This window comes from Strix aluco, chromosome W, assembly GCF_031877795.1.
Source record: "Strix aluco isolate bStrAlu1 chromosome W, bStrAlu1.hap1, whole genome shotgun sequence".
In the NCBI taxonomy this organism is placed as follows: Eukaryota; Metazoa; Chordata; class Aves; order Strigiformes; family Strigidae; genus Strix; species Strix aluco.
The window spans coordinates 27,052,629-27,076,543 of record NC_133970.1 but is presented as its reverse complement, the minus strand read 5'-3'; the positions used below and the strand labels follow the sequence as shown (position 1 = coordinate 27,076,543).

The following is a 23,915-nucleotide window of genomic DNA, read 5'->3' as shown; positions in this document are numbered from 1 at the left end:
ATGAAAAATAAAAACTGTATCTTAAAATATCATCCCCCCACCCTTCCCTTCTTCCCAGGCTTAACTTTACTCCTGAATTCTCTACTTCCTCCCCCCCCCCGAGTAGCACAGGGGGATGGAAAATGAAGGTGACAAGTGACTTAGGTTTGTAAATCCCCAACAGAGTGGACAACGGTGAGACAAGTCTCAAAGTCCAGACATTTATTAACTTCCCACAATGTACTAATTGGATACACGATAATTGGCTAAGTATATAACAAGTTGTGGCAAGCAATACAATATGCCTTGCATTACTTAATGGTAGTGAAGGAAAAGGGGGAAAAGGAAAGGAGGGAGATGAAGAGAACAGAGAAATAGAGATCACTGGTCTGGGTCCCTGCATCGATCCCACCAACGAGGGTTCAAGGAGGCATCCATCTTCTTCGCTTCACTTCACTCTCGGGAAGCCACCCCCCCCCTTTGCCCGCCCTCGATTTATACCCACTTTCCTTGGGTCCGTCCCCTAGGTCAACCCACATACCTACATATCCCATGTACGGGGAGGGGTAAGGTGTTTGATGGGATGATGTAATTAGCATGATCTTGTTAGTCTTAGTTAGCATATTGAGGGGTGTTAACTTTAATATGCATTTTGTGGATAATGAAGCAAAGGTCATTCACCGGACAGATGGCCCTTGAAACTTGACCAGGTGCACCAGAGCAGAACCATCCTGTCTCCACAAGGCTCCCCCTTCCAGCTGCATCCTGTGTTATTCGGTCAGCCTCATCAGCTTTGACCTTCACACTATCCACCCTGTGACTATAGTTTCATTACTTGCAAGTGTTTGACACATTCCTTAGCTCAGAGGGCCTCCACTCCCCCCGCTATCCTTTATCTCTTTCTCGGGCTGTTTTTCTCAGTCTTTGTTTCTCACAGGCCCGTTTCTTTCAGGACCTATTTTTACAAGTTGTCTCTCACATCCCACCCCGTGGCTCAAACACTCCAAGTTCTTCTTTGACCACTGTGATCCATACGTAGCAAATAGGTACAGGGAAAAAGAAGACAGAAGGTGAGACAGCATACATCTAACTGCTGCAAGGCATACCATTAAAAGCAAGAATCCGCATAATATCGTAAGACTGATATTTATAAGCCATCTTCCCCACCCCGTGAGTCCTGAGGATCCCAGTGATGTGGCCCATGACCCAGGGTTCCATCCATCAAACCAATCTGTCTGTCGCACTGCTTGAAAAAGTTCTCTGGTCCTGTTGGCAATCTCCTTCATCTTGGCACGGGTCTCCTCTATAGAGGTGGTGGCATTGTGGATGGTGATGCAGCATTCTCCCTCAGTTAGACTCGGCATACCGCACACTCCGTGTTCCTTCATCAATGCTAGACAATTCTGCACCACCATCTTAGATGCTTGTTGGGTCTGCACCTTTAATTCCCCAAAGGCATACCTTGTTCAGTTACTTAGTACATACAATTGCTAAGATAAATTTTCCAAAACTATTTGAGGTTATACAATCACATTAGCAGGTAACATGGCATCTTCTAAGCCCAGGGCCAACCGTTGTTTCCAGGTATAGTAATCTGGATGTAGCACCCCGCTGACTATGTGCCTGACGTCACTAGGGCTGTTAAGCCCTCTTTGTTTTCAGTGTGAGGTAACGGTATAATTAAATAAACTCTTGAAGGGCACCTTGTTGTAAAACTGATAGAACATCTTAATCCAGCCATACTATAAGGATTTAAGTGGGAATACGATTTAATATTCAGGTACAATTCATTAACGCTTGATTTGTGGATTCAGACCCCTCCAGCCAGTCTTTGATTACTTCGTCTTGCTGTTGGTGGGTGTGGTGTTGTAAGGACCACATCCAGCTATATGAGGTAGCACGGTAACTGGTTAGATCCCCAAACCTGTTTGGTATTTGCAAGCACCAGTGTGCAGTCCATGCAATATTATATGGGTGACTCACAGGCTTTTCTAATTTTGGAGGCGGTTCCCAATAAGGTAATTTAAGGCACAACAATAGCCTTCCAATAAGCGGACTCATTAAAAGTACCTGTAAAATTTCCTGGATATGGATACCATTGTTGATTGCAATTGATTGTCAGTGATTTATTCCACACCCAGCAAGTATGATTCCACAATTTCTCCCATATGACATTTGATGGAACCTGATAGAAGCTGTTCGGGCCTTGCCATATTCCTTTGACAGTGTTAATTTCTGTAGCCTCATCGATTCCTGAGATGTTTTGGAACACCTGGGTTAAATTTGCAGAACAATGCCTAGCTACCACCAGTGCAGTGAGATTGACTGGGCTCATGGTGAATTTAAAGCCATCTCTGACAGATGTTGGTAATATTATACATACGCCCTGATAAGTTTGGTTCCAAATGTGCATGAATCCTTGTATTAGGTCCCAGGCTAGACTGGGGGAGTCCCCCCATGGTCCTGCCACTGCAAGGACAAAGATTGAACACCAGGTCTCCCAAAACATTTTTCCCATATAATAGTGTAAGCAAATTACAAATAATAACTAGCCGATAATGCATATAACCATTGAAAGAGCTAAGAGTAACATAGGTCCTCCATCGTCTAGGATCAACGCCCCGTCCCTGTAAAACAAATGCATACATAACAAAACAATGATGGTTAGAAAGAAGGGACAATCCACCTGGTATTGATGCGGTATTCTTTCCCATGGGCATCAGTAGCCACCCATGAACAAATATTGATGGGAGTTTTTAGGGTTAGGGGTACTTGCCCCACAGTGGGCAAGTCTACTAGAACAGGTTGTCCAGGATAATGGAGCGGGTTTGCAGGGTCTTTAGTCTCCTTTTTCCCGGCAAGTATGGAAGGAGGCTTAGGACAGAACGCGGTAAGTCGTGGGCACCCATTAATTCCCCACCGGCTGTTTATCTTCATTACTGCGTCTGGCACCCGTTGTGACCATCCCTGTTCGTGGGGTTTTAGGGCCTGCTTTAGAAGCCCGTTGGTGCATTCCACAATCCCATTCACTTGGGGATAGTATGGAATATGGAAAAATCCACTGGATTCCTTCATCTTGAGTCCACTCCTGTTTTGCTGATCAGGGATATCAATTAAACTCAGACACCAGAGTGAAAAGAGCAGGCGTATTTTACTAGAAATAACTAAATAATATAACAGAATAATACAGAAAACATACAGTAAGAAAAGACAGAACAGTGCACTTAAACAAATAGGAAAATACAGGGTAATGCATCAAATCATTACTACCTGAGAGAGAGAGAGAATAGTGATTAAGAAAGATCCATCACCACTTGCATACTTTACCATCATCCAGATCCGCAGTCGCTGGGGAGCCCCGGTTACAGCGAGGATTTGGAGAGCCTGTCCCGGCAAGTGGGAAATCCTACGCGGTGCGTCCACCCGTAGGTGAGGCTTCCAAAGTCGCTGTGAGCGGGCCCAGCCTTATATACCTAAAAATCAGTAAGCCAGAATAGCTGGCACCTTTGTTTTAAGCGGAAACATCTGGTTTTCATCTCACATTAGGTTCCCCCCCAGAGCCTGGCCAGGGCTTAAGGGAGAAGCTAAGGGAGTTTCCCTGCTGGTCTAATTAATTTATGAGCAAGGTCACAAGGTCAGATAACTGTTTCTGTGGCTCCGTTATCTTGCTCACACCTAAAGAAAGATAAAGATACATTCAACATAGACATGTTTTATGATGTTTAAGCTATATCTTCTATGCATATTTCACTAATGACTACACACAGAGTTAGCAGTTTCAGTTCAGGGCCTGTTGCTCAGGCTTCAGTATTCCCACCTTTTACATCAGAATAGTTGGTTTGCTATAACTTAGTATAATACCTATTAGCACAATGGTTATCAGTTATAAAATGTACAGGATTCATCTATAGGTCAACTCTGGCTTGGGCTTATTGTCCAAGCCTTAGCACTTCAACTCCTGAACTACCCCAGCAGTAAAGTGACTACCATTGTCTGATTGGATCGATTTGGGATTAGGCAAGCAACTAAACCAACATTTTAACCCCTTCACCGTATTTTCCCCAGTTGCTCGAGATACAGCTTCTGCTTGGCTTAGGCCCAACACTATTTCCACCCCCACCAGTACATAGCGTTTTCCCTTGGAGAGCCGGAAAGGACCAATATAATCCACCTGCCAGGCGTCCCATAGTCCCTTGTTGTCCCTTAGGTGTAGGGGTTGGTCCTTAAGAGGGTTGTGCTCTCCCAGCCGAGTACGACAGAGACTACACGCTGAAATAATGGTATTGCACAATTCCCTGGTTACGGACCATCCCCTGCTTATTGCCTCTTTAAACAAATCTTTGCTCCCTGAATGGCCCTGCTTTACATGCAACCATTCCAGTAAGTGTTCCCATTTCTCCTCCTCACCTTCTGTAGCAGTTCTCATCAAATGGGTCATTGGATCCACCTGGTTGTTTAGTAGGTGGGCAGGTTTATTTCCCATCTGGTGTGCAGCGACCCATCCTACTAAAAAGGACTTCTGTTTTGCGATGTTTAAGATTTCCTCCCACTTCTCACGCTGCCACACCGGTACCTGATTTACTTCCCAGAGGTTTTGTTCCCAAAATGTGAGCCATTCGGTACACGCTTTGAATACGGCATAGGAGTCTGTGTAAATAAATCCTGGTTCTGTAGTCTCAGCTTCTTTAACAATCACGCTCCATACCGCTGTTAACTCTCCCACCTGAGCACTTCCCTCACCCTCTGTTATGATTCGGTCCCCCGAGTCAACATGCAGTGCTACTGCTCGGTATTTCCATACCTTTCCCTCTCTTCTAGAAGATGCATCGGTGAACCATACGTTCTTTAGGTGGGTTTCAAATGGGGGAGCAGGTTTTATGTATGAGGGAGGAGGGTCAGGATGATCGGAGGGTGGATCTTGTGTTTTCAGCACTTTGGGTGCCCCCTCCTCTATCTGATATGTGTGGCAGTAATGATCTAATTGTGCATGCCACTCCCTCACTGTGTCTCACTGCGCAACCCCCACAGACGGGGGTGTCCAGCCAGCACCAGTTTCAAGACCTTAAAGGGTCCTCATAGAATGATTGGTTGCTGCCGTATGATTCTTTCAGCTTCCTGCAAAGCTAGGCTAACCACGAAAAGACCCTTCTCCCAGATCGAGTAACGCTTTTCTGCACCTTTGAAGCTGCGCGAATGAAACTCTATAGGGTGGGTCATACCCTCCGGCCCACGTTGCCACATATGTATGGATAGTCCATGAATTGCAAAGCCCCACTCAATTTGGAATGGATCTGTTGGATGTATCGGCCCTAAGGCCTGATATACTCCAGCCTCAAAGATTAACAGCTTTAAGGCTTCTTCATGGACAGGAGTCCAGTCCCAAACAGCCCTTTTGCGTGTCAAATCATATAAGGGGTGGTATATGATGGAAAAATCGGGGATCCAAAAGAGAGAACTCTTCTAGCTACTAAGAAGAAGAATTAACTCTATCCCAGCCAAAATTAGGACAGAATTTGTTTGCCATTTTATACATATGCTTTTACTAATTTATATATATTTAATTCCTATATCTTCATAATTGTATATATATTCACACATATATAGATACATTTAAAAGTATATATATAAAAAATAGTGTATCTATGTATAAATAAAATATATATTTGATACATTTTTATACATTCCTTTATATATATATTTCTATATATGTTTATATTCCATCTATTGTATATAAACGTGTATATTTTTATATCTGAGCCCTTCTTCGTGCAAAGGAAGCAGGCAGCCAGAGTGAGATATGAGAATATGTGGGTATGACAGTGTCAAAAATGGCCAGCAGCCAATCACAAAGCAGTGTGAAAACACACGGGGAATGACATTGTCAGAAGTGGGGGCTTTCTTTTCTCTCATGCTTCTGACTAAACGGGTAGGAGTGGCTGGTCCTGCCAGCCAGTCACAACAGATGACATGACCAGAAGAGGGGAGTGACTTCCAGGGCAAATGGTAAATTTTTCTCCCTGGCAGGGAGGAGGGAAGGGGGGGCGGAGGGGCAGAATTTGTGCCAGAAGTTGGGGGCAGGGTATCTCTCACTTCTTATCTTGGATATCTATTATGTAATAAATAAATTTAATAAAAAATGTGTTGGCTTCACTTGTTGCAGTTCTCATAATTACATACATTGGGTGGGTGACTATTTCCTGTGTTCTTTCCTAATGTGTTACAGAGAAATATCATATTTTAATAAGTGAGTTATATATATTTAGAAGTAATAGAACAACTGAGAAGGGGAAATGTCAATACTGGTCCTTGCTTGATTTGCTATCTCTAGCCAATGTTTTTGACCCTTGTGCAGAGTTGGTGTGTGCTGACTCTATTGCTATCTTTCCATTCAGCCATCAGCTTGTTGCAATTAGAGGATTTTATCAGTGAGAGAGATCTTTGTGGTTCTTAACAAATGGTGCTACCTGAAGGATTGCTATCTGATGGATAAAATCAGATAAATCTGTAAATAATAATAATAAACCAGTAGTTGGATATACAGAAATCTAATGCTCATCATAAAAATAAAGGCTTCTCAAATTAGTTCATCTAGCATAATGTGACCATGATGTGTAATGCACTTCTGGTGGGATCTGCCACCTTTGTAAAATATTCTGAAATCAGAAAGCTCTTTTATGTGCAAGGTGTGGTTTTTATTATTTTTGGTGGTTTTGCCCTCAGAGTTCTATCCCAAGTATATTAATGTATCCTTTAAGATAATACAATTATTTATAATTAACCTAGTATTTGTATTCATTATTCCTTTTCTCTGTGGTTTAGCCAACTTCTTTGATATTTAGCTGGATTGGGTCAGATTAATTTATAATTCAGTTTATATGGAAAGCCTGCTTTATAATTGAAAGAAAATAATAAAAATCTTGTAAAATCTTGATCAAGTGAACTATATTCTGGAAGCACTTTTAATGTTTGTTGGTCAAGTGACTCTTTTTCTTGTTAACTTTTATTTTCAATTATTTCCTATTCTTTTTAAATGTGTGAAGAAGCAGCAAAGAAAAGCATATGCCATCTTCTTAATCTTCTCCATGTTTTGATTCTATAGTAAAGACTTAATTATAAATTGTGTTGAACTGGCATTGCACTCATTCTCCTTGAGAAGCGAGAAGAAAGGGCAACTCTGATCTGAAGAAATAATCTTTTAAAATGGAAGTACTGGTTGCTAACCTGAAGACTTTCTCCTGATTTTCCTTTGTATTGTTCTTGACCAGTGAGGGGGTCATTGTTTCGCAAAGACCACAGGGTGCTGTCCTTCAGGAACAGACTGCTCCAGTGTGGATCCCCCACAGGGTCACAAGTCCTGCCAACAAACCTGCTCCAGAGTGGGCTTCTCTCCATGGGGTCACAGTCTCCTTCAGGCGCATCCACCTGCTCCAGCGTGGGGTCTCCACGGGCTACAGAGTAGTTATCTGATTCACTGTGGACCTTCATGGGCTGCAAGGAGACAACCTGTTTCACCATGGTCTTCACCATGGGCTGCAGGGGAATCTCTGCTCCAGCGACTGGAGCACCTCCTCCCTCTCCTTCTTCACTGACATTGGTGTCTGCAGAGTTGTTTCTCTCACATATTCTTACTCCTCTCTTCTGGCTGCTATTGCACAGCAGTGTTTTTCCCCCTCTTAAATATGTTATCACAGAGGCACTACCACCATCGCTGATTGGCTCAGCTTTGGCCAGCGGCAGCTCTGTCATGGAGCAGGCTGGCACTGGCTCTGTCTGACGTGGGGGAAGCTTCTGGCATCTTCTCACAGAATCCACCACTGTAGCCTCCCCACTACCAAAACCTTGCCACACAAACCTAATACACACACCCATGTTTTGAACTAAAGTAATTTTATAAGCTGTATTTTGAGAAGAGCCTTTGTTTTGCTTTCCAGCTCTTAAGGCTTTTTTAGCTTTGCATGGGGGCATCCCTTTGTCCTTCCCTGTCCTTAGAGCATGCATCGCTTTAGCAAGTGATATTGGGGGGGGAGGTTTGCTCTTTTTTAATCCCATATTTGTCTAGGTTATGAGAGTAATTTCTAACCTTGCTGTAAAACTCTATTTTATTTGTACTTCTAGTGTTGTTTCTGCTTTTTAACAAAAAATGTTGAATCCTTATAGAAGATTACTGGAAATATTTCTGAACTGGAGGATAAACACTAGGAATTAAAAGAGCAGGAACACTTAAATATTTGTTTCTTGGCTAAAAGTCCATGGTAGCCAAAAGTTTTAATGCAAATTTTTTTTCTGTTCTACATTTCCAGTAACCTTGATTCTTGATGGTGCAGGAACTATAACTTCTACATAAGGAATTGTCATGAGTATCTTTAACTCTGTGTGCTGAAACCTCACTGTATTTATTGTCTTGTTGTCTAGATACTGTGCTGAAGTAGAAAATATCATTTGTTTATGCTATTTTGAAAGTTTGGATTGACTCCATAAATACATTTCAGAAAGCCAATTAAATATAGCAAGCAACATTATTGAGGTTTTTATGTAGGTTTTTCTTCAGTGAAAAATGACGGTGTTACATTTAATATTGTATTTTCAATTTTTGTTTCATTTTTGCTGTTATCTGTATTTTTTAATACAAAATGTTTTAAAATATGCTGGATGAAGCGTATCTACTTATCTGTAAAAGCAATGCTGTACAAAACTCATAATGAAGAATCCTAAGTAAACCACAATTATAGAGAGAACTAGAAAAGGACATTTAAGATTAAAGGAACTTTAGTAATAATGTCTCCATAATAGAAGTTTTTTGTCAACGACTGGCAAATAAAATCCTGTTAGCAAAACTATGAGAATTTTGTTTACTCCTATTTAATTAGAATGGGAGTGAAGCAGCAGGTTGATTTGAGACTAAGCAGGGTAGTAGAGGTGGGAGCGTTACTTAAGCTGCTCCTCCACAATCCCTGAACAGAAACAAAGTAGGCTTAAATTTTGCATTAGGATAGATTTATTTTTTTTTTTTTGCAAGTGAGATTTGCATGAAGCTTCCCCTCTTATTTTAAGACAATTGAATGATGGTTAACCTTGATGTGGTTTTGTTTGTTTGTTTTAATCCTATTTTATATAGGAGCTTCTAATCCCAAACGATTAAATAAAGTACTGAAAAGGAGGTGGTACTTTCCTTCCCATGCTTTGTTTCTCTGTCTGTGACCTCTCAAGCCTCAGGATGGGAACAACTAGCAGCTTTAAATTTTGCAAACTGGTAATAGCATGCTGTAAAGGCAGTCCCATTTGTGAAATGTTACCAAACCACGTATCTTACATTTTCCTATAATGAACTTTTTTTCTGCTGGACACTTACTAACTTTTCTTTCTTCTTTGAGCTTTGTTGCCTTTAAATATTACAAAGCTATGTAGATTGTTTTTTTCTGAAAGCTATTTGCTAGAGAGTCATTAGCTACAGATATCCACACTGCAGCCCATGGAGGACCCCCATGCCAGAGCAGGTGGATGTGCCCTGAAGGAATCTGCAACCTATGGAGACCCACAACAGAACAGGCTCCTGGCAGGAACTGTGGCTCATGGAGAGGAGCTCATGACAGTGGGTTTTCTGGCAGGACATGTGGCCCCATGGGAGGACACACGCTGGAGCAGTCTGTTCCTGAATCACTGCACCCCGTGGAAGGGACCCATGCTGGAGCAGTTCTTGAAGAACTGCAGCCTGTGGGATGGACCCATGTTGGAGAAGGTCATGAAGGACTGTATCCTGTGGGTGGGACCTCACACGGGACAGAGGAACAGCATGAGGAGGAAGGAGCAGCAGAGACAATGAGTTATGAACTGACTGCAACCTCCATTCCCTATCCCCCTGTGCTGCTCGGGGGGAGGAGGTAGATAATTTGAGAGTGAAGTTGAGCCTGAGAAGAAGGGAGGGGTGGGGGGAAGGAGTTTTTAGATTTGTTCTTATTTCTCATTATCCTGCTCTGATTTTAATTTGCAGTAAATTAAATTAATTTCCCCAAGTCAAGTCTGTTTTGACCGTGATGGTAATTGGCGAGTGATCTCCCTGTCCTTATCTTGACCCACAAGCTTTTTCATCATATATTTCTCCCCCGTCCTTGTTGAGGAGGGGGAGCGATAGAGCGGCTTGGTGGGCACCTGGGAGCCAGGCAAGGACAACCCACCACAAGGAAACATTGCAGTACTCAGTAGGTCAGGTCTAGTGCATGGTTATGCCTGAGGTAGTAACTCTTAGATGCCTTTTTTTTTTTTAGAGGTATGTTTACTGGTATTATTGTGAATGGAAAAAATATGCAGCTGAGTACAGGAGAAGTTACTGTGGATGTGCTAATGGATGTAGATGGCCTCAAAGGTAAGGGGTTATAAGAGATCAAATACACTAAAAGGATTAAAAAGTAGAGTGGAAAGATACTTCAGTTTTTTGTACAGTACTACTCAAGAATATGTTTTTAAAATATTTAAGAATATCAAGATGTGTTGGGTTTGCATGGCAAGGTTTTGGTAGTGGGGAGGCTACAGGGGTGGCTTCTGTGAGAAGCTGCTAGAAGCTTCCCCTATGTCCAATAGAACCAATGTCAGCTGGCTCCAAGACTGATCTGCCGCTGGCCAAGGCTGAACCAGTCAGCGACAGTGGTAACGCCTCTGTGATAACGTATTTCAGAAAGGGGAAAAAAAACTGTGGGAGAGCAATTGCTGCCAGAGAGAGGAGTGAGAATATGTGAGAGAAACAACTCTGCGGACACCAAGGTCAGTGAAGGAGGGGGAGGAGGTGCTCCAGGCTCCGGAGCTGTAATTCCCCTGCAGCCCGTGGTGAAGACCATGGTGAGGCAGGCTGTGCCCCTGCAGCTCGTAGAGGTTAATGGTGGAGCAGATCTCCACCTGCAGCCCATGGAGGATCCCACACCAGACCAGGTGGATGCACCTGAAGGAGGCTGTGACCCCATGGAGAGCCCACACTGGAGCAGGCTCCTGGCAGGATCTGTGGACCCGTGGAGAGAGGAGCCCACTGGAGCAGGTTTGCTGGCAGGACTTGTGACCCCGTGGGGAACCCACACTGGAGCAGTCTGTTCCTGAAGGACTGTATCCCGTGGAATGGACCCATTCTGGAGCAGTTCGTGAAGAACTGCAGCCCTTGGGAAGGACTCACATTGGAGAAGTTCATGGAGAACTGTCTCCCGTGGGCAAGACCCCACACTGGAGCAGAGGAAGAGTGTGAGGAGTTCTCTCCCTGAGGACGAAGGAGTGGCAAAAACAACAGATGATGAACTGACCGCAACCCCCATCCCCTGCCCCCTGTGCTACTCGGGGGAAGGAGGTAGAGAATTCAGGAGTAAATTTAAGCCTGGGAAGAAGGGAGGGGTGAGGGGAAGGTGTTTTAAGATTTGGTTTTATTTTTCATTACCCTACTCTGATTTGATTGGTAATAAATTGTTACTTTTCCCAAGTTGAGCCTGGTTTGCCTGTGATGGTAATTGGTGAATGATCTCTCCCTGTCCTTATCTCCACCCACAAGCCTTTTGTTATATTCTCTCTCCCCTGTCCAGTTGAGGGGGGGGGGAGTGAGAGTGGCTTTGGTGAGCACCTGGTGTCCAGCCAAGGTCAACCCCCTCCCCCCAAGAGTATATTTATAGTATTTGTTATTAAAAAGGGGACCAAAATAATTTTAAAAGGCAGATGTCAGTGATAATTTTGTTATGAGACACTCTGTAGAGTGTAAGACAAAACTGAATAGAGAAGTACTGGTTATGGTTTCTCAGTGATAAAGAATCTGATTCCTGAGATCCTCTCTCAGCTCCTTTATTGGCTAAAGGCTCTATTTGTGATCAATCTCTGTTTTATTTTTAGGAGAATAGCACATTGCTTAAAATGGACATAAATGGAGAGTCCAGAACTACCATATCTACCCTCCCTGTACCTCTTGCAGAGGTCAGTTCTGTGGGCAAAACAGCAGCAGAGAAACCACGATGTTCCAGTACCCCCTGCTCACCAGTGCGACGGACAGTTTCAGGCTATCAGATCCTTCACATGGATTCTAACTACCTGGTTGGCTTCACGACTGGAGAGGAGCTGCTAAAATTAGCCCAAAAATATACAGGAAATGAAGATAATAAAGAGGAATCCAGGCCTAACTTTCACTCTAAACAGCTTGATTCAGGACTTGCATGTTCCTCCCGTTTGTACAAAACTAGAAGTAGGTACTATCAGCCATATGAGATCCCAGCAGTAAATGGGAGGAGGAGGAGACGGATGCCCAGCTCAGGGGATAAATGCACTAAGGCTTTACCATATGAACCTTACAAGGCACTTCATGGTCCTCTGCCTCTTTGCCTTTTAAAAGGTAGAAGGGCTCACTCTAAATCTCTGGACTACCTCAATTTAGACAAAATGAGCATTGAGGAACCTGCTGACACAGACATGCTACAATACCAGCTCCAACACCTTACCCTTAGAGGGGACCGTATGTTTGCAAGAAATAACACATGAACTATAATCTAGAAATTCGAACCACTTTCTGGTTCTTTCTCTGTTGCTGCAAAAATCCGCTGTCATACTGTGTAGATGATTGTCCACACTGTAGGTGATATCAGCTGTTATCAGGAAGTAATTTATTTGAATAGAATTTTGACAGTGCATTGTGTTCCAAATACTTGGAGGGAAAAAAATCTTTCCAGAGCAAGCAGCTTCTAATGCAAATTTGACTGCAGCTGGTAGATATTTCTTTGGACACCTTTTAACAAAGAAAAGGCCTTTGGGTTTTGGATTTGGGGGGGGGGTTTGTACAGTTATCTAGTATTTATGGTAATTTAATACTGAAAAATTGATGGTCCGTTTGGTTGTTGCTAATTTTGGCTTGATGTTAGAAATTGCTCTTGGATAAGTACTCAAGTTATCTTTTTGTTTCTTACTGTATTCTACAATAATAGGTATGTATGATTTTTTACATCATGGGAAGGAATGTAAGCTTGGCTAAACTGGACCACTTGTTATTTTAAACCATCCCATTCAAACATTTTGAAACTGGGTTTGCACTGGTGGTGAGGAGGAAATTCATTCATAAAATAAACTTTTGTTGATTTGCTACTTTAAACCTATTAAATTATTTTTTAGTTTCTGCATAGAAGTAATTGTTTTGCCTCCTCTGTTTTATAAAACTAGTTTGGAATAAGTATTTGGAATATTAAAAAATATTTTTGAGAGTGAAGGGTTTTGGTTTTTTGTTAATATGACTTATTTATGTTGTCTTGACATGTAAAGAAGGATTCACTTCAGATTCCAGTAAATACACGAGAATGTCTGCATCAGAATGTCAATAAAGTTTTTAATTTTAATTCATGATTTCTATACAGTATAGTAATGGAAGATGTCAAATAAATCTAGCATTGCTTTGGAAATTTAGTTTATTTGAAGCACTGAACACTTTTATTAAGATCTGGAAGGCAGATTTTTAGATGGACTGCAAGAGAAGTGTTTCTATATCAGCCCTGAAGAGCTGATTCTTGATTATTCAACAGAGTAGATGACTGAATACACTGGCTTAATTTGTTGCTTAAGAATTTTTTGTCCAAATATGACATCAAATGCACTTGACAGCTGTATTCTTAGATATATTTAAAACATGTTAGTAACTTACGTTTAAAAACTAAAAAAAGTTTTAAGACATTTTTACGTGCTATCTATTACTGAAGCAGTGTGCAACTTCATTTTGATTTATTTATTTAGAAGTTAAAATTAAGATCACATTGTTTTGAAACATAACCTATTTGATCAGTTGTTTCTCGTACAATCGGGGTTTTTTTTGTTTCTCCTTCAGAATGAATAGCAAGCACTAGTCAGTGCATGTGTTGTGGAAAACGAAGAGTTCTTTTCATTCTGCCACTTACTCGACAATTGTAACTGAAGGCAGTGAAGAGGAGCCCAGTAGACTGTTTTACTGGTTTGGTTAATGTTTTCTGGCTTATTAGAATATTTACAACTTATGTGTATTTTAAAGAGTTAACTGCACTTCTGTAAATGTAATGTATTGAACAATGATCTCTAAAGTAAACTTTTCCTATGTAGTCTTTAGTCTGAAAAACAGAATATGGTCGGATGCCAAAGAGATGGAGGTTTTGTCTAAGGAATAAACACCACTATTTATTGAAATGCCCAATGAAAATGTATTTCTGGCTGAAAAATAAAAAGAGTGATATAAATACAGATTTTTGTGGAGACTTTTGCTGTGTAGATGAATAAGGACATTTAAAAATTCAACTTTAGACCAGGAATCATTAAAACTTGAAAGCAAGAATCATATACTTCAGTGAAATATTTAGACAGTTAGGATTCTTCTGTTGTTTCAGGAAATCAGACATACAATTGTTAATAGTATTAACTTAATACTATTAAGTTGCTGAGGAGAGGGGCTCCAAAGAGGAGGATAGCAGCGGGGGACCCTTCTGAAAGCATAAAAAACCCACGGCAAAACCATAAGACGAGAAGATAGAAGCCCAGGGAAGAGGGAGATCCTCAAGCTGCCTCCCCGCTGAGCGGGAAGAATGAGCTGCTAACGAGGGCAGCGGGGACTCAGAGTGGGCGGAGACCAGAGTGATGATGCCCAACGCCCCTCACGTACAAGAGCAGCCCCCAGGGAGCGCGAGCGACCAGGAGCGCAGCGAACAGGACAAGCAAACAGGGCGTGGCGCATCACTTTGCGCAGGCAAGGCGACCGGATAGGGCACAGTCTGTCTCCTGGGTCTAGAGCTCATCTGAACTAGTTGTCATCTTATTGTCCTCCACGAGTAGACTGAACTATGGTCTCCACTTGCGTCAAAACCACCACCAGAAAGAAAATGGTGACCCAGATGGAGCTGACATGAAAACATGCAGCAGTCCAGGTCCCAGGCTGCAGGGAGTGCCTGAGCCTGTCAATCCTGTCAGAGGGCAGCAGTGACAGCACCTGTGTGCGCTGTGATCAGCTGGATGACCTGCTCAGCCTGGTGGCTGAGCTCAAAGAAGAGGTTGAAAGATTAAGAAGTATTAGGGAGCACGAAAGGGAAATTGATTGGTGGAGTAGCACCTTGGCACCCCTGAAGCAAAAGGAGTAAATGGATGCTCCAAAAGAGGCAGGCGATCTCTCACCCTCTTGCTACCAGGCAGAAAGAGGGGACCTAAGAGATGGGGGAGACTGGAAACAGGTCCCTGCTCAGGGAGGCAGGAAAATCCCCTCCTGACCTCCCTCACCCTCCATGGTGTCCCTTCACAATAGATACGGGGCCCTGAAACTTTTGAATGAAGTAGAGAAGGAGGAAGAAACTGAGTCAAACAAGGAGGAAGACCAAGGTCCACCAAGGCCGGATCGCTCTAGACCAGGTATTAAAACCAATTCTAAAAAGAACCCCAGAAGAGTCATTGTAGTGGGTGACCCCATTCTGAGGGGTGTCGAAGGCCCAATATGCAGGCCAGACCCACTCCATAGGGAAGTCTGCTGCCTCCCTGGGGCCCGAGACAAGGACCTCACGGCAAAATTCCCCACTCTGGTGAGACCCAAGGACTACTACCCTCTCTTGGTTTTTCAGGTAGGTAGCGATGATATTACCAGGAGAAGTCCTAAATCAGTGAAGAGAGATTTCAGGGCCTTGGGGAAACTGGTTAAGGGGTCGGGGGCACAAGTAGTGTTCTCCTCCATCCCTTCAGTTGGAGGGATGGATGAAGAAGAATATCGGAGAACTCAACAGATGAACTTGTGAATCCAAGACTGGTGTTAACAGTCAGGGCTTCGGATTTTTCAGTCATGGGTTAGTATACAGGACGGCAGTCATTTTGGCATCAGATGGGATGCACCTGTCCCAGAGGAGAAAAAAGGATATTGGGGCAGGAGTTAGCTGGTCTCACTGAGAGAGCTTTAAACTAGATTTGAAGGGGGAAGGGGGCAAAACATCAGCCCATCTGAAGTGCATGTATACCAATGCACACACAGCATGGGTAACAAACAGGAGGAGCTTGAAGACATGATGAAGCAGGAAAATTATGATGTAGTGGCTGTTACAGAAACATGGTGGGATGCCTCCCATGACTGGAGTGCGCCTGTTGATGGCTACAAGCTCTTTAAGAGGGACAGACAAGGAAGGAGAGGTGGTGGGGTGGCGCTGTATGTTAGGGACTGCTATGATTGCTTCGAGCACAAGTGTAGTGAAGACAGGGTGGAGTGTCTTTGCGTTAGAATCAGGGGGAAGGCCAACAGGGCAGATGTTGTAGTAGGAGTCTACTATAGGCCACCCACCCAGGACAGAGAGGTGGATGTAATATTTTATAGGTACTTAGGAGAAATCTCACGATCACTTGCCCTTGTTCTTGTGGGAGACTTTAACTTCCCAGACATCTGCTGGAAATACAACACAGCAGAGCGGGACCAGTCCCGGAGATTCCTGGAATGTGTGGGAGACAACTTCCTGACGCAGTTGGTGAGAGAACCAACCAGAGAAGGTGCCCTGCTGGATCTCCTCTTTGTGAACAGAGAAGGAGTGGTGGAGGATGTGGCGGTTGGAGGCCAACTAGGGCACAGCAATCATGAAATAATAGAGTTCTCTATTCTTAGAGAGGCCAGGAGAGGGGGCAGCAGAACTGCCATCCTGGCCTTCCAAAGGGCTGGCTTTGACTTGTTTAGGCAACTGCTTGACAGAATCCCTTGGGAGACGGTCCTGAAGGGTATAGGGGTCCAGGAAGGATGGACACTCTTTAAGAAGGAAGCCTTAATGACACAGGAGCAGGCAGTCCCCAGGTGCTGTAAGAGAAGACAGTGGCAGAGAAGGCCACCCTGGCTAAACAGGGAGCTTTGGCTGCAACTCAGGGAGAAAAGAAGACTTTATGGCATTTGGAAGAATGGGCTAGCCACTCACAATGATTACAACGATGCTGTGAGGTTGTGCAGGGCGGAAATCAGGAGGTCTAAAGCCCAGCTAGAAATTAATCTGGCTTCAGCAATCAAGGATAACAAGAAATGTTTCTATAAGTATGTCAACAGCAAAAGAAAGATCAGGAGGAGCCTCCATCCCCTGCTAGACACAGGAGGAAACATGGTAACAAGCGATGAGGAAAAGGCTGAGGTGCTTAATGCCTTCTTTGCCTCAGTCTTTAATAACAAGACTAGTTGTACTGAGGGAATCCAGCCTCCTCAGCCAGAAGACAGAGACTGGGAGAACGACCCCCCCCCCGCAATCCAGGAGGAGATAGACAGTGACCTACTGCATTACATAGACACACACAAGTCTATGGGACCGGATGGGATACATCCAAGGGTGCTGAAGGAGCTGGCTGGGGTGCTCGCCAAGCTGCTTTCCATCATTTACCAGCAGTCCTGGCTGACCGGGGAGGTCCCGACTGATTGGAAACTGGCCAATGTGACGCCCATCTATAAGAAGGGTCAGAAGGATGATCCGGGAAATTACAGGCCTGTCAGCCTGACGTCGGTGCCCGGGAAGCTGATGGAGCAGCTCATCCTGAGTACCATCATACAACACATGCGGGACAACCAGATGATCAGGCCCAGTCAGCATGGGTTTATGAAAGGCAGGTCCTGCTCGACAAACCTGATCTCCTCCTACAACAGGGCGACCTGCTTCTTGGATGAGGGAATGTGGATGTTGTCTGCCTTGACTTTAGTAAAGCCTTTGCACCGTTTCCCACAGCATTCTCCTGGAGAAATTGGCTGCTCGTAGCTTGGATGGGCACACGCTTCGCTGGGTAAAAACCTGGCTGGATGGCCGGGCCCAAAGAGTTGTGGTGAATGGAGTTAAATCCGGTTGGCGGCCGGTCACGAGTGGTTTCCCCCAGGGCTCGGTTTTGGGGCCACTCCTGTTTAACATCTTTATTGATGATCTAGACGAGGGGATCAAGCGCACCCTCAGTTGGGTGGGAGTGTTGATCTGCTCAAGGGTAGGGAGGCTCTGCAGAGAGACCTGGACAGGCTGGAGCGATGGGCTAAGGCCAACTGGAGGAGTTTCAATAAGGCCAAATGCCAGGCGCTGCATTTCGGCCACAACAACCCCCAGCAGCGCTACAGGCTTGGGGAGGAGTGGCTGGAGAGCTGCCAGTCAGAGAGGGACCTGGGGGTGTTGATTGATAGCCAGCTGAACATGAGCCAGCAGCGTGCCAAGGTGGCCAAGAAGGCCAATGGCATCCTGGCTTGCATCAGAAATAGCGTGGCCAGCAGGGACAGGGAAGTGATCTTACCCCTGTACTTGGCACTGGTGAGGCCGCACCTCGATTACTGTGTTCAGTTTTGGGCCCCTCACTACAAAAAGGACATTGAATGACTCGAGCGTGTCCAGAGAAGGGCAACGAAGCTGGTGAAGGGTCTGGAGCACATGTCGTACGAGGAGCGGCTGAGGAAACTGGGGTTTTTTAGTCTGGAGAAGAGGAGGCTGAGGGGAGACCTCATCGCCCTCTACAACTACCTGAAGGAGGTTGCAGAGAGCTGGGGATGAGTCTCTTTAACCAAGTAACAAGCGACAGGACAAGAGGGAATGGCCTCAAGTTGTGCCAGGGAAGGTTTAGACTGGATATTAGGAAGCATTTCTTTCCAGAACGGGTTGTTAGGCGTTGGAATGGGCTGCCCAGGGAGGTGGTGGAGTCCCCATCCCTGGAGGTGTTTAAGAGTCGGGTTGACATAGCGCTTCGGGATATGGTGTAGTTGGGAACTGTCAGCGTTAGGTTAATGGTTGGACTAGATGATCTTCAAGGTCTTTTCAATCCTTGATGATTCTGTGATTCTGTAATATATTTTGTGCATGTTGTTACTTTGGTCCTGTGCAGTAATTGTATAGCTACATATATAGAGAGACTGGTGGCCGTCTTGCCAAATTCAAACATGAAAAATTTATTAGTACTTTTTCTCTCTGGTGGCTTGCTTGTGGAAGTGATTGCACCTGATAACACTGCTTAAATGTTTTACACTTGCAATTCCACTTGCATGGTACATAATCATTCAAGAGCCATATTTTTTTTTAAGTTGGATTTGTAATGTTCTTAATTACAGCTCTTAAATTCATATAGTGATTTCCTGGTTTTACTTCTAAAAGAAGAAAAATCTCAGACATTAGAAAGCTTTTAATCCTGTCTTATTTTTGATAATTATAATGTCTTGCATTAATCTATTAAAATTAAAGGCAAGATGGTTTTTTAGACTGCTAAAATGAAATTGAATGTGAGCAATACTGACTTCTCAAAGTGAGATCTTTACTAAAGATCTCTGTATCTTATTTCAGCCTTTCAATACATAAAGGGGAAAGATAGAGAGAGACTTTTTACCAGGGCCTGTAGTGACAGGACGAGGGGTAATGGTTTTAAACTGAAAGAGGGTAGATTTAGATCCGGTATAAGGAAGAAATTCTTTACGCTGATGGTGGTGAGACAGTGAAACAGGTTGCCCAAGGAAACTGAGGATGCCCCATCCCTGTAAGCATTCAAGGTCAGATTCAATGGGGCTTTGAGCAACCTTAACTAGTGGAAAATGTCCCTGCACCCTGCAGGAGGGTGGGAACTACATGATCTTTAAAGGTCCCTTCCAACCCAAAACATTCTATGAATCTATGAATACAGAGTTCTCACTATTCTTCTAATAAATTAAAAGAAAAAATTGCATTGAGAAAACAATGTTTCCCTGTGGCCTATAGATATCTTCCAGATTATTAAATGCCTCTACGCAAATGCACGTAGCATGGGGAATAAACAAGAGGAGTTAAGAGACATGTGCATGCCTGCAGGGCTATGATCTTATTGGCATCATGGAGAGATGTGGTGGGATGGCTCCTATGACTGGAGTGCTGGAATGGAAGGATACAGGCTCTTTAGGAAGGACAGGCAGGGGAGAAGAGGTGGGGGGTGTCACCCTCTATGTCAATGACCAGCTGGAGTGCATGGAGCTCTGCCTGGGGATGGATGAGGAGCTGACCAAGAGCTTATGGGTCAGGATTAAAGGGAGGGAAGGGACAGGTAATGTTAAGAGTGGGGGGTCTGCTACAGGCCACCCAACCAGGAAGACTGAGCAGATAAGGCCCTCGATAGACAGATAGGAGCAGCCTCACATTCACAAGCCCTGGTCCTCAGGGGGGACTTCAATCACCCTGATATCTGTTGGAGGGACAACACAACAGGGCACAAGCAATCCAGGAGGTTCCTGGAATGCGGTGATGATAACTTCCTTCTCCAAGTGATAGAGGAGCCAACAAAGAGAGGTGCTATGCTAGACCTTGTTCTCACCAACAAGAAGGGGCTAGTGGAGAGTGGGAAGCTCCAAGTAACATCAAGCACATGTAAATTCAGACAACTATATCCTAAAAAAGGATGAAATGTGATCAGTTATTTTACTTTTGTTTTGTGTTTAAGTCAGCTGATTCTGTTTTGGTTTTTTTCCACAGACTGACAGTCATCTTTCCTCAGGTCTTCTAATGTGGCCTAGATAATTTCTCCATACATTTTCCTTGATGCCATTCTCTGCCACCAAACTACTAAAGCTAAGAATAAGTTAAGAAGGATGCAAAACAGACTGGATTTTGAACCATCAGGTGAATGTTCCCTCCTTCAAGCCATTCCACAAAAAAGCACAAGATAAGCAGGTTTAGCACTTCCGCTGCTGGAGCAGCCACACTAAACCTTAATTACTGCCATGAAACCAGACATTCGGAAGCAGCCAAAGGCAACTTCTGAGGAAGAAGAGTCATTGATAATGTTCTGTGTGTTCTAGATGGGAAAACTAAGGTGATTGTTGATTGATTGAAGTCATCACTCTGATGCAAAGAAAAATGGCCAAAGAATTGCTTGATAATGATTTTTCAAACACAAGATAATTTTTATGAATCTGTGATGCTTCATAGCTCAGTTACCTGCATCTCATAACTTATTCTACACCTCCCAAGCTACTCCCATGGTTAGAGGCAGATGAAAATGCCTACAAAAGTAGCTCACAAATATTTCTATACTTAAGTATCATATGTTTAACAACGATGCCCAGCTTTTACAAGATCAGAAGCAAATACTTCAGACAACTAGGGACTCCCCCTGCTTCATTCAAAAAAAAAGTTTTCAATATTCTAGTCCAGAAAATACAGCTGGATTTTGCCTGAGAGCCCTTGTGATGGGATAAAGAGGGAAGAACAGGAAAACTTCACTGGCAGGAACTGGGGGAAAAAGCATAATCTGTCTGAAGGTTCTCAGGAATTTGGAAAGTTGGAATTAACCTCTGGCTAAAAACTGTGATGCAATACAGACAAAAATCAATTATGCAAACTTTATCAATTGCGGTGTTCTGAGGATCTATCAGCTATGTTTGTTACAGTAGATGCTTAGTGTCAATGTTGTTCAATTATGTTATGGCAAAACTAATCATGTTCTGAAAATGTTAATAGAAACATAATATAGATTCAAAATATTTCCCATACCTGGGACAGAAGGAACGTTCTAGGGGTGGGTTGACCTTGGCTGGCTGCCAGGTGCCCACCCAGTCACACTCTCACTCCCCCTCCTCATCGGGACAGGGGGAGAAAATACAATGAAAAACCTTGTGAGTCAACATAAGGACAGGGAAATTAGTCAGCAATTACTGTCATGGGGAAAACAGACTCAACTTGGGGAAGATTAATTTAATTTATTGACAATTAAAAATACAGTAGGACAGCAAGAAACAAAGACAAAACGGAAAACACCTTTCCCCCATCCCCTTCTTCCCAGGCTCAACTTCACTCCCGACTCTTCTACCTTTTTGCCACACTATTACAACGTTCAGTGTAATCACCCATCATGACCCAATTAACAGACCAAAGCACTGCAAACCACTCACGCAAACCGTCAATCCCCAAAAAGGGTAATCAATAAAACCCATATGTTCTAACTGCTCAGACTACATGCAAAGAAACATGGACTTTTCTCTGCCAAGCTTTAACTTTCTTCAGTGGTATTAGCATTGTAATAACTCTACTTATTTTTCCATTTTATATCTGATTTTTCCTACAACAGTTAAACTTACTACTCAGTTACATTTCTGTAACATAGCTCCACTTTAAGATTAGTATTCCTCTCAAATATTTTTCCTAGGTTATTTTTCTGCTGTTTTCATTGAAGCTCATTTTTGCTATTGCTTTAGTATATATTCCTCCTGAAAATGAAGTTTAACATCAAAAATTCACTTTGCTCAGACCAACCTGCCAAGCATCCACAATTTCAGAATTTGATCATGTTGTACATTTTCTGTTTCAGATTCTTTGGTAGCATTGGAAGAGCTGGAAACAATAGTGATGTTATCCATTAACAACTCTTTGCTTAGGAAGTATTACCTCCAGTATTGACCTTCATAGTACAAAGACCCATTTGAACCATAACACGTAACATTACTTTGTCATTCACCTTAAGGTTGGTGGGGGTTTTTTTAAACTGTAACTTAGCAAATGAAAATACACTTTGAAACCCACTTAGATATTTTTCAGACCATAGTTTTGTGCTCTGGATAGAATTTTTGTCTTTTCAAAAGTAAATTATACAACCTGACATGACATAACTTTATCTGAAATTAACCTGGTTTTATGAGCTCACATTTCTCCAAGTACTGTGGATTTTGGAAATATTTTTTATGCAGTTTATGGCCCTTCTCCTCTTGTAATTCTTCTTAAAGATTATATTTGCCCACAGAAAACCAAAATAATTTATGCTGCAATCACTGAACCACTCAGAACCTTCCTCCATCTCCAGACAGTAACATCTGCATTTTGAGCACTTTAAGAATAACTATTCTCTGCTCACACCTCTGTTCTTCCCAGAAGAAACTGCAATTCCACAATTCTGGCAATATTAACAATAAAAGCAGCAATGTCAAGATAATATCTACATTCAGTTTATAAGATAAGCTATTTTTCTCCATAACAAATTGAGAAGTAATGCAATGAATAACTTCCAAAAGTAACCTGACCATAACAGTCAGCTTGCATTTTAACTGCTGATTTATATCAGCTAGCTGTCACAAATAACTCCCCTAAACAGTTTCCAAAGTGGGCAAGCAGGAAAAGGAAGAGGAAAACAACATGTGTCTCTCATTTTTCCCCCGTATCTCACCTTTCCATTCACTCTCCGTCTCGCACTCACATTCTCGCTTTTGCTGTCTCCCTCTATTTTGCTGCCTCTTCCTTTCTCGCGCTCTCTTCCTCTAGCTTTTGCTCTTGCTCTCACACAGTTTCTTGCTTTTGCTCCATCGCGTTCTCTCTCGCTCAGTCTCTTGCTTTTGCCCCTCGTTTTCTCTCTTGCTTGCTCAGTGTTTATATATCTCCCACTTTTTGTCTCTTCAACTCACTTTGTCTCTTGTGTGCTTTCTCATGCTTTCTCTCTCTCTCATTCTTGCTTTTGCTGTCTCTCTTGGTTTGTCTGTCTGCTCTCCCTCTTCCCTCCCCTCTCTCTCAACATTCCTCCCTCCCTTTCTCTCTTCCTATCTCACTCTCCCTCTCTTTCCTTCTCTCTCTTTAACTCTCTTTCTCTGTCCCTCTATTTATCTTTCTTTTAGTAGCTCTTTCCCATTCCACTTTTTCTTTCTCTCTTTCACTCTCTACCTCCCTCTTCCTCCCCATTTATCTTTTCCTCTCCCTCTTTTTTCTTTTTCTCCCCCCTTCTCTGTCTCTAACGGTTCCTTTCTCCTTCTTTGTGTCTCTGTTGCTCTCTTTCTCTCCATCTCTTTCTCACCCCCTATTTATCTCTTTTCCCCTCTGTTTTTTTCTCTCTCTCTCCCTCCCTCCCCCCATTCCTCTTTGCCTCTGTTGTGGGTTAACCCTGGTAGGCAGCTAAGCCCCACACAGCCGCTCGCTCAGTCCCCTCCAGCGAGAGGGGGAAGAGAATCGGAAGGGTAAAAGTGAAAAAACACACGGGCTAAGATAAAGACAGTTCAATAGGGAAAGCAAAAGCTGTATGCAGAAGCA

General features: G+C 43.3%; 1 protein-coding gene across 6 annotated transcripts in view; it reads left to right on the top strand.

Moving 5' to 3' along the window:
- The window catches only part of LOC141917718 (macrophage immunometabolism regulator-like), a 103,175-nt gene extending 90,390 nt beyond the window's left edge, over positions 1 to 12,785 (top strand). For 4 of the 6 annotated variants that reach the window (XM_074811126.1, XM_074811124.1, XM_074811125.1 and 1 more), the window contains one exon: positions 11,833 to 12,785. In XM_074811126.1, coding sequence (XP_074667227.1) covers positions 11,833 to 12,471 — 639 coding nt within the window. In that variant the 3' untranslated portion in view covers positions 12,472 to 12,785. Of the gene's footprint in view, positions 1 to 10,241; positions 10,340 to 11,832 lie in introns of all 6 variants that reach the window. The other 2 variants (XM_074811129.1, XM_074811128.1) reach the window with 1 other exon arrangement.
- The last annotated feature ends 11,130 nt before the right edge of the window (positions 12,786 to 23,915 follow it).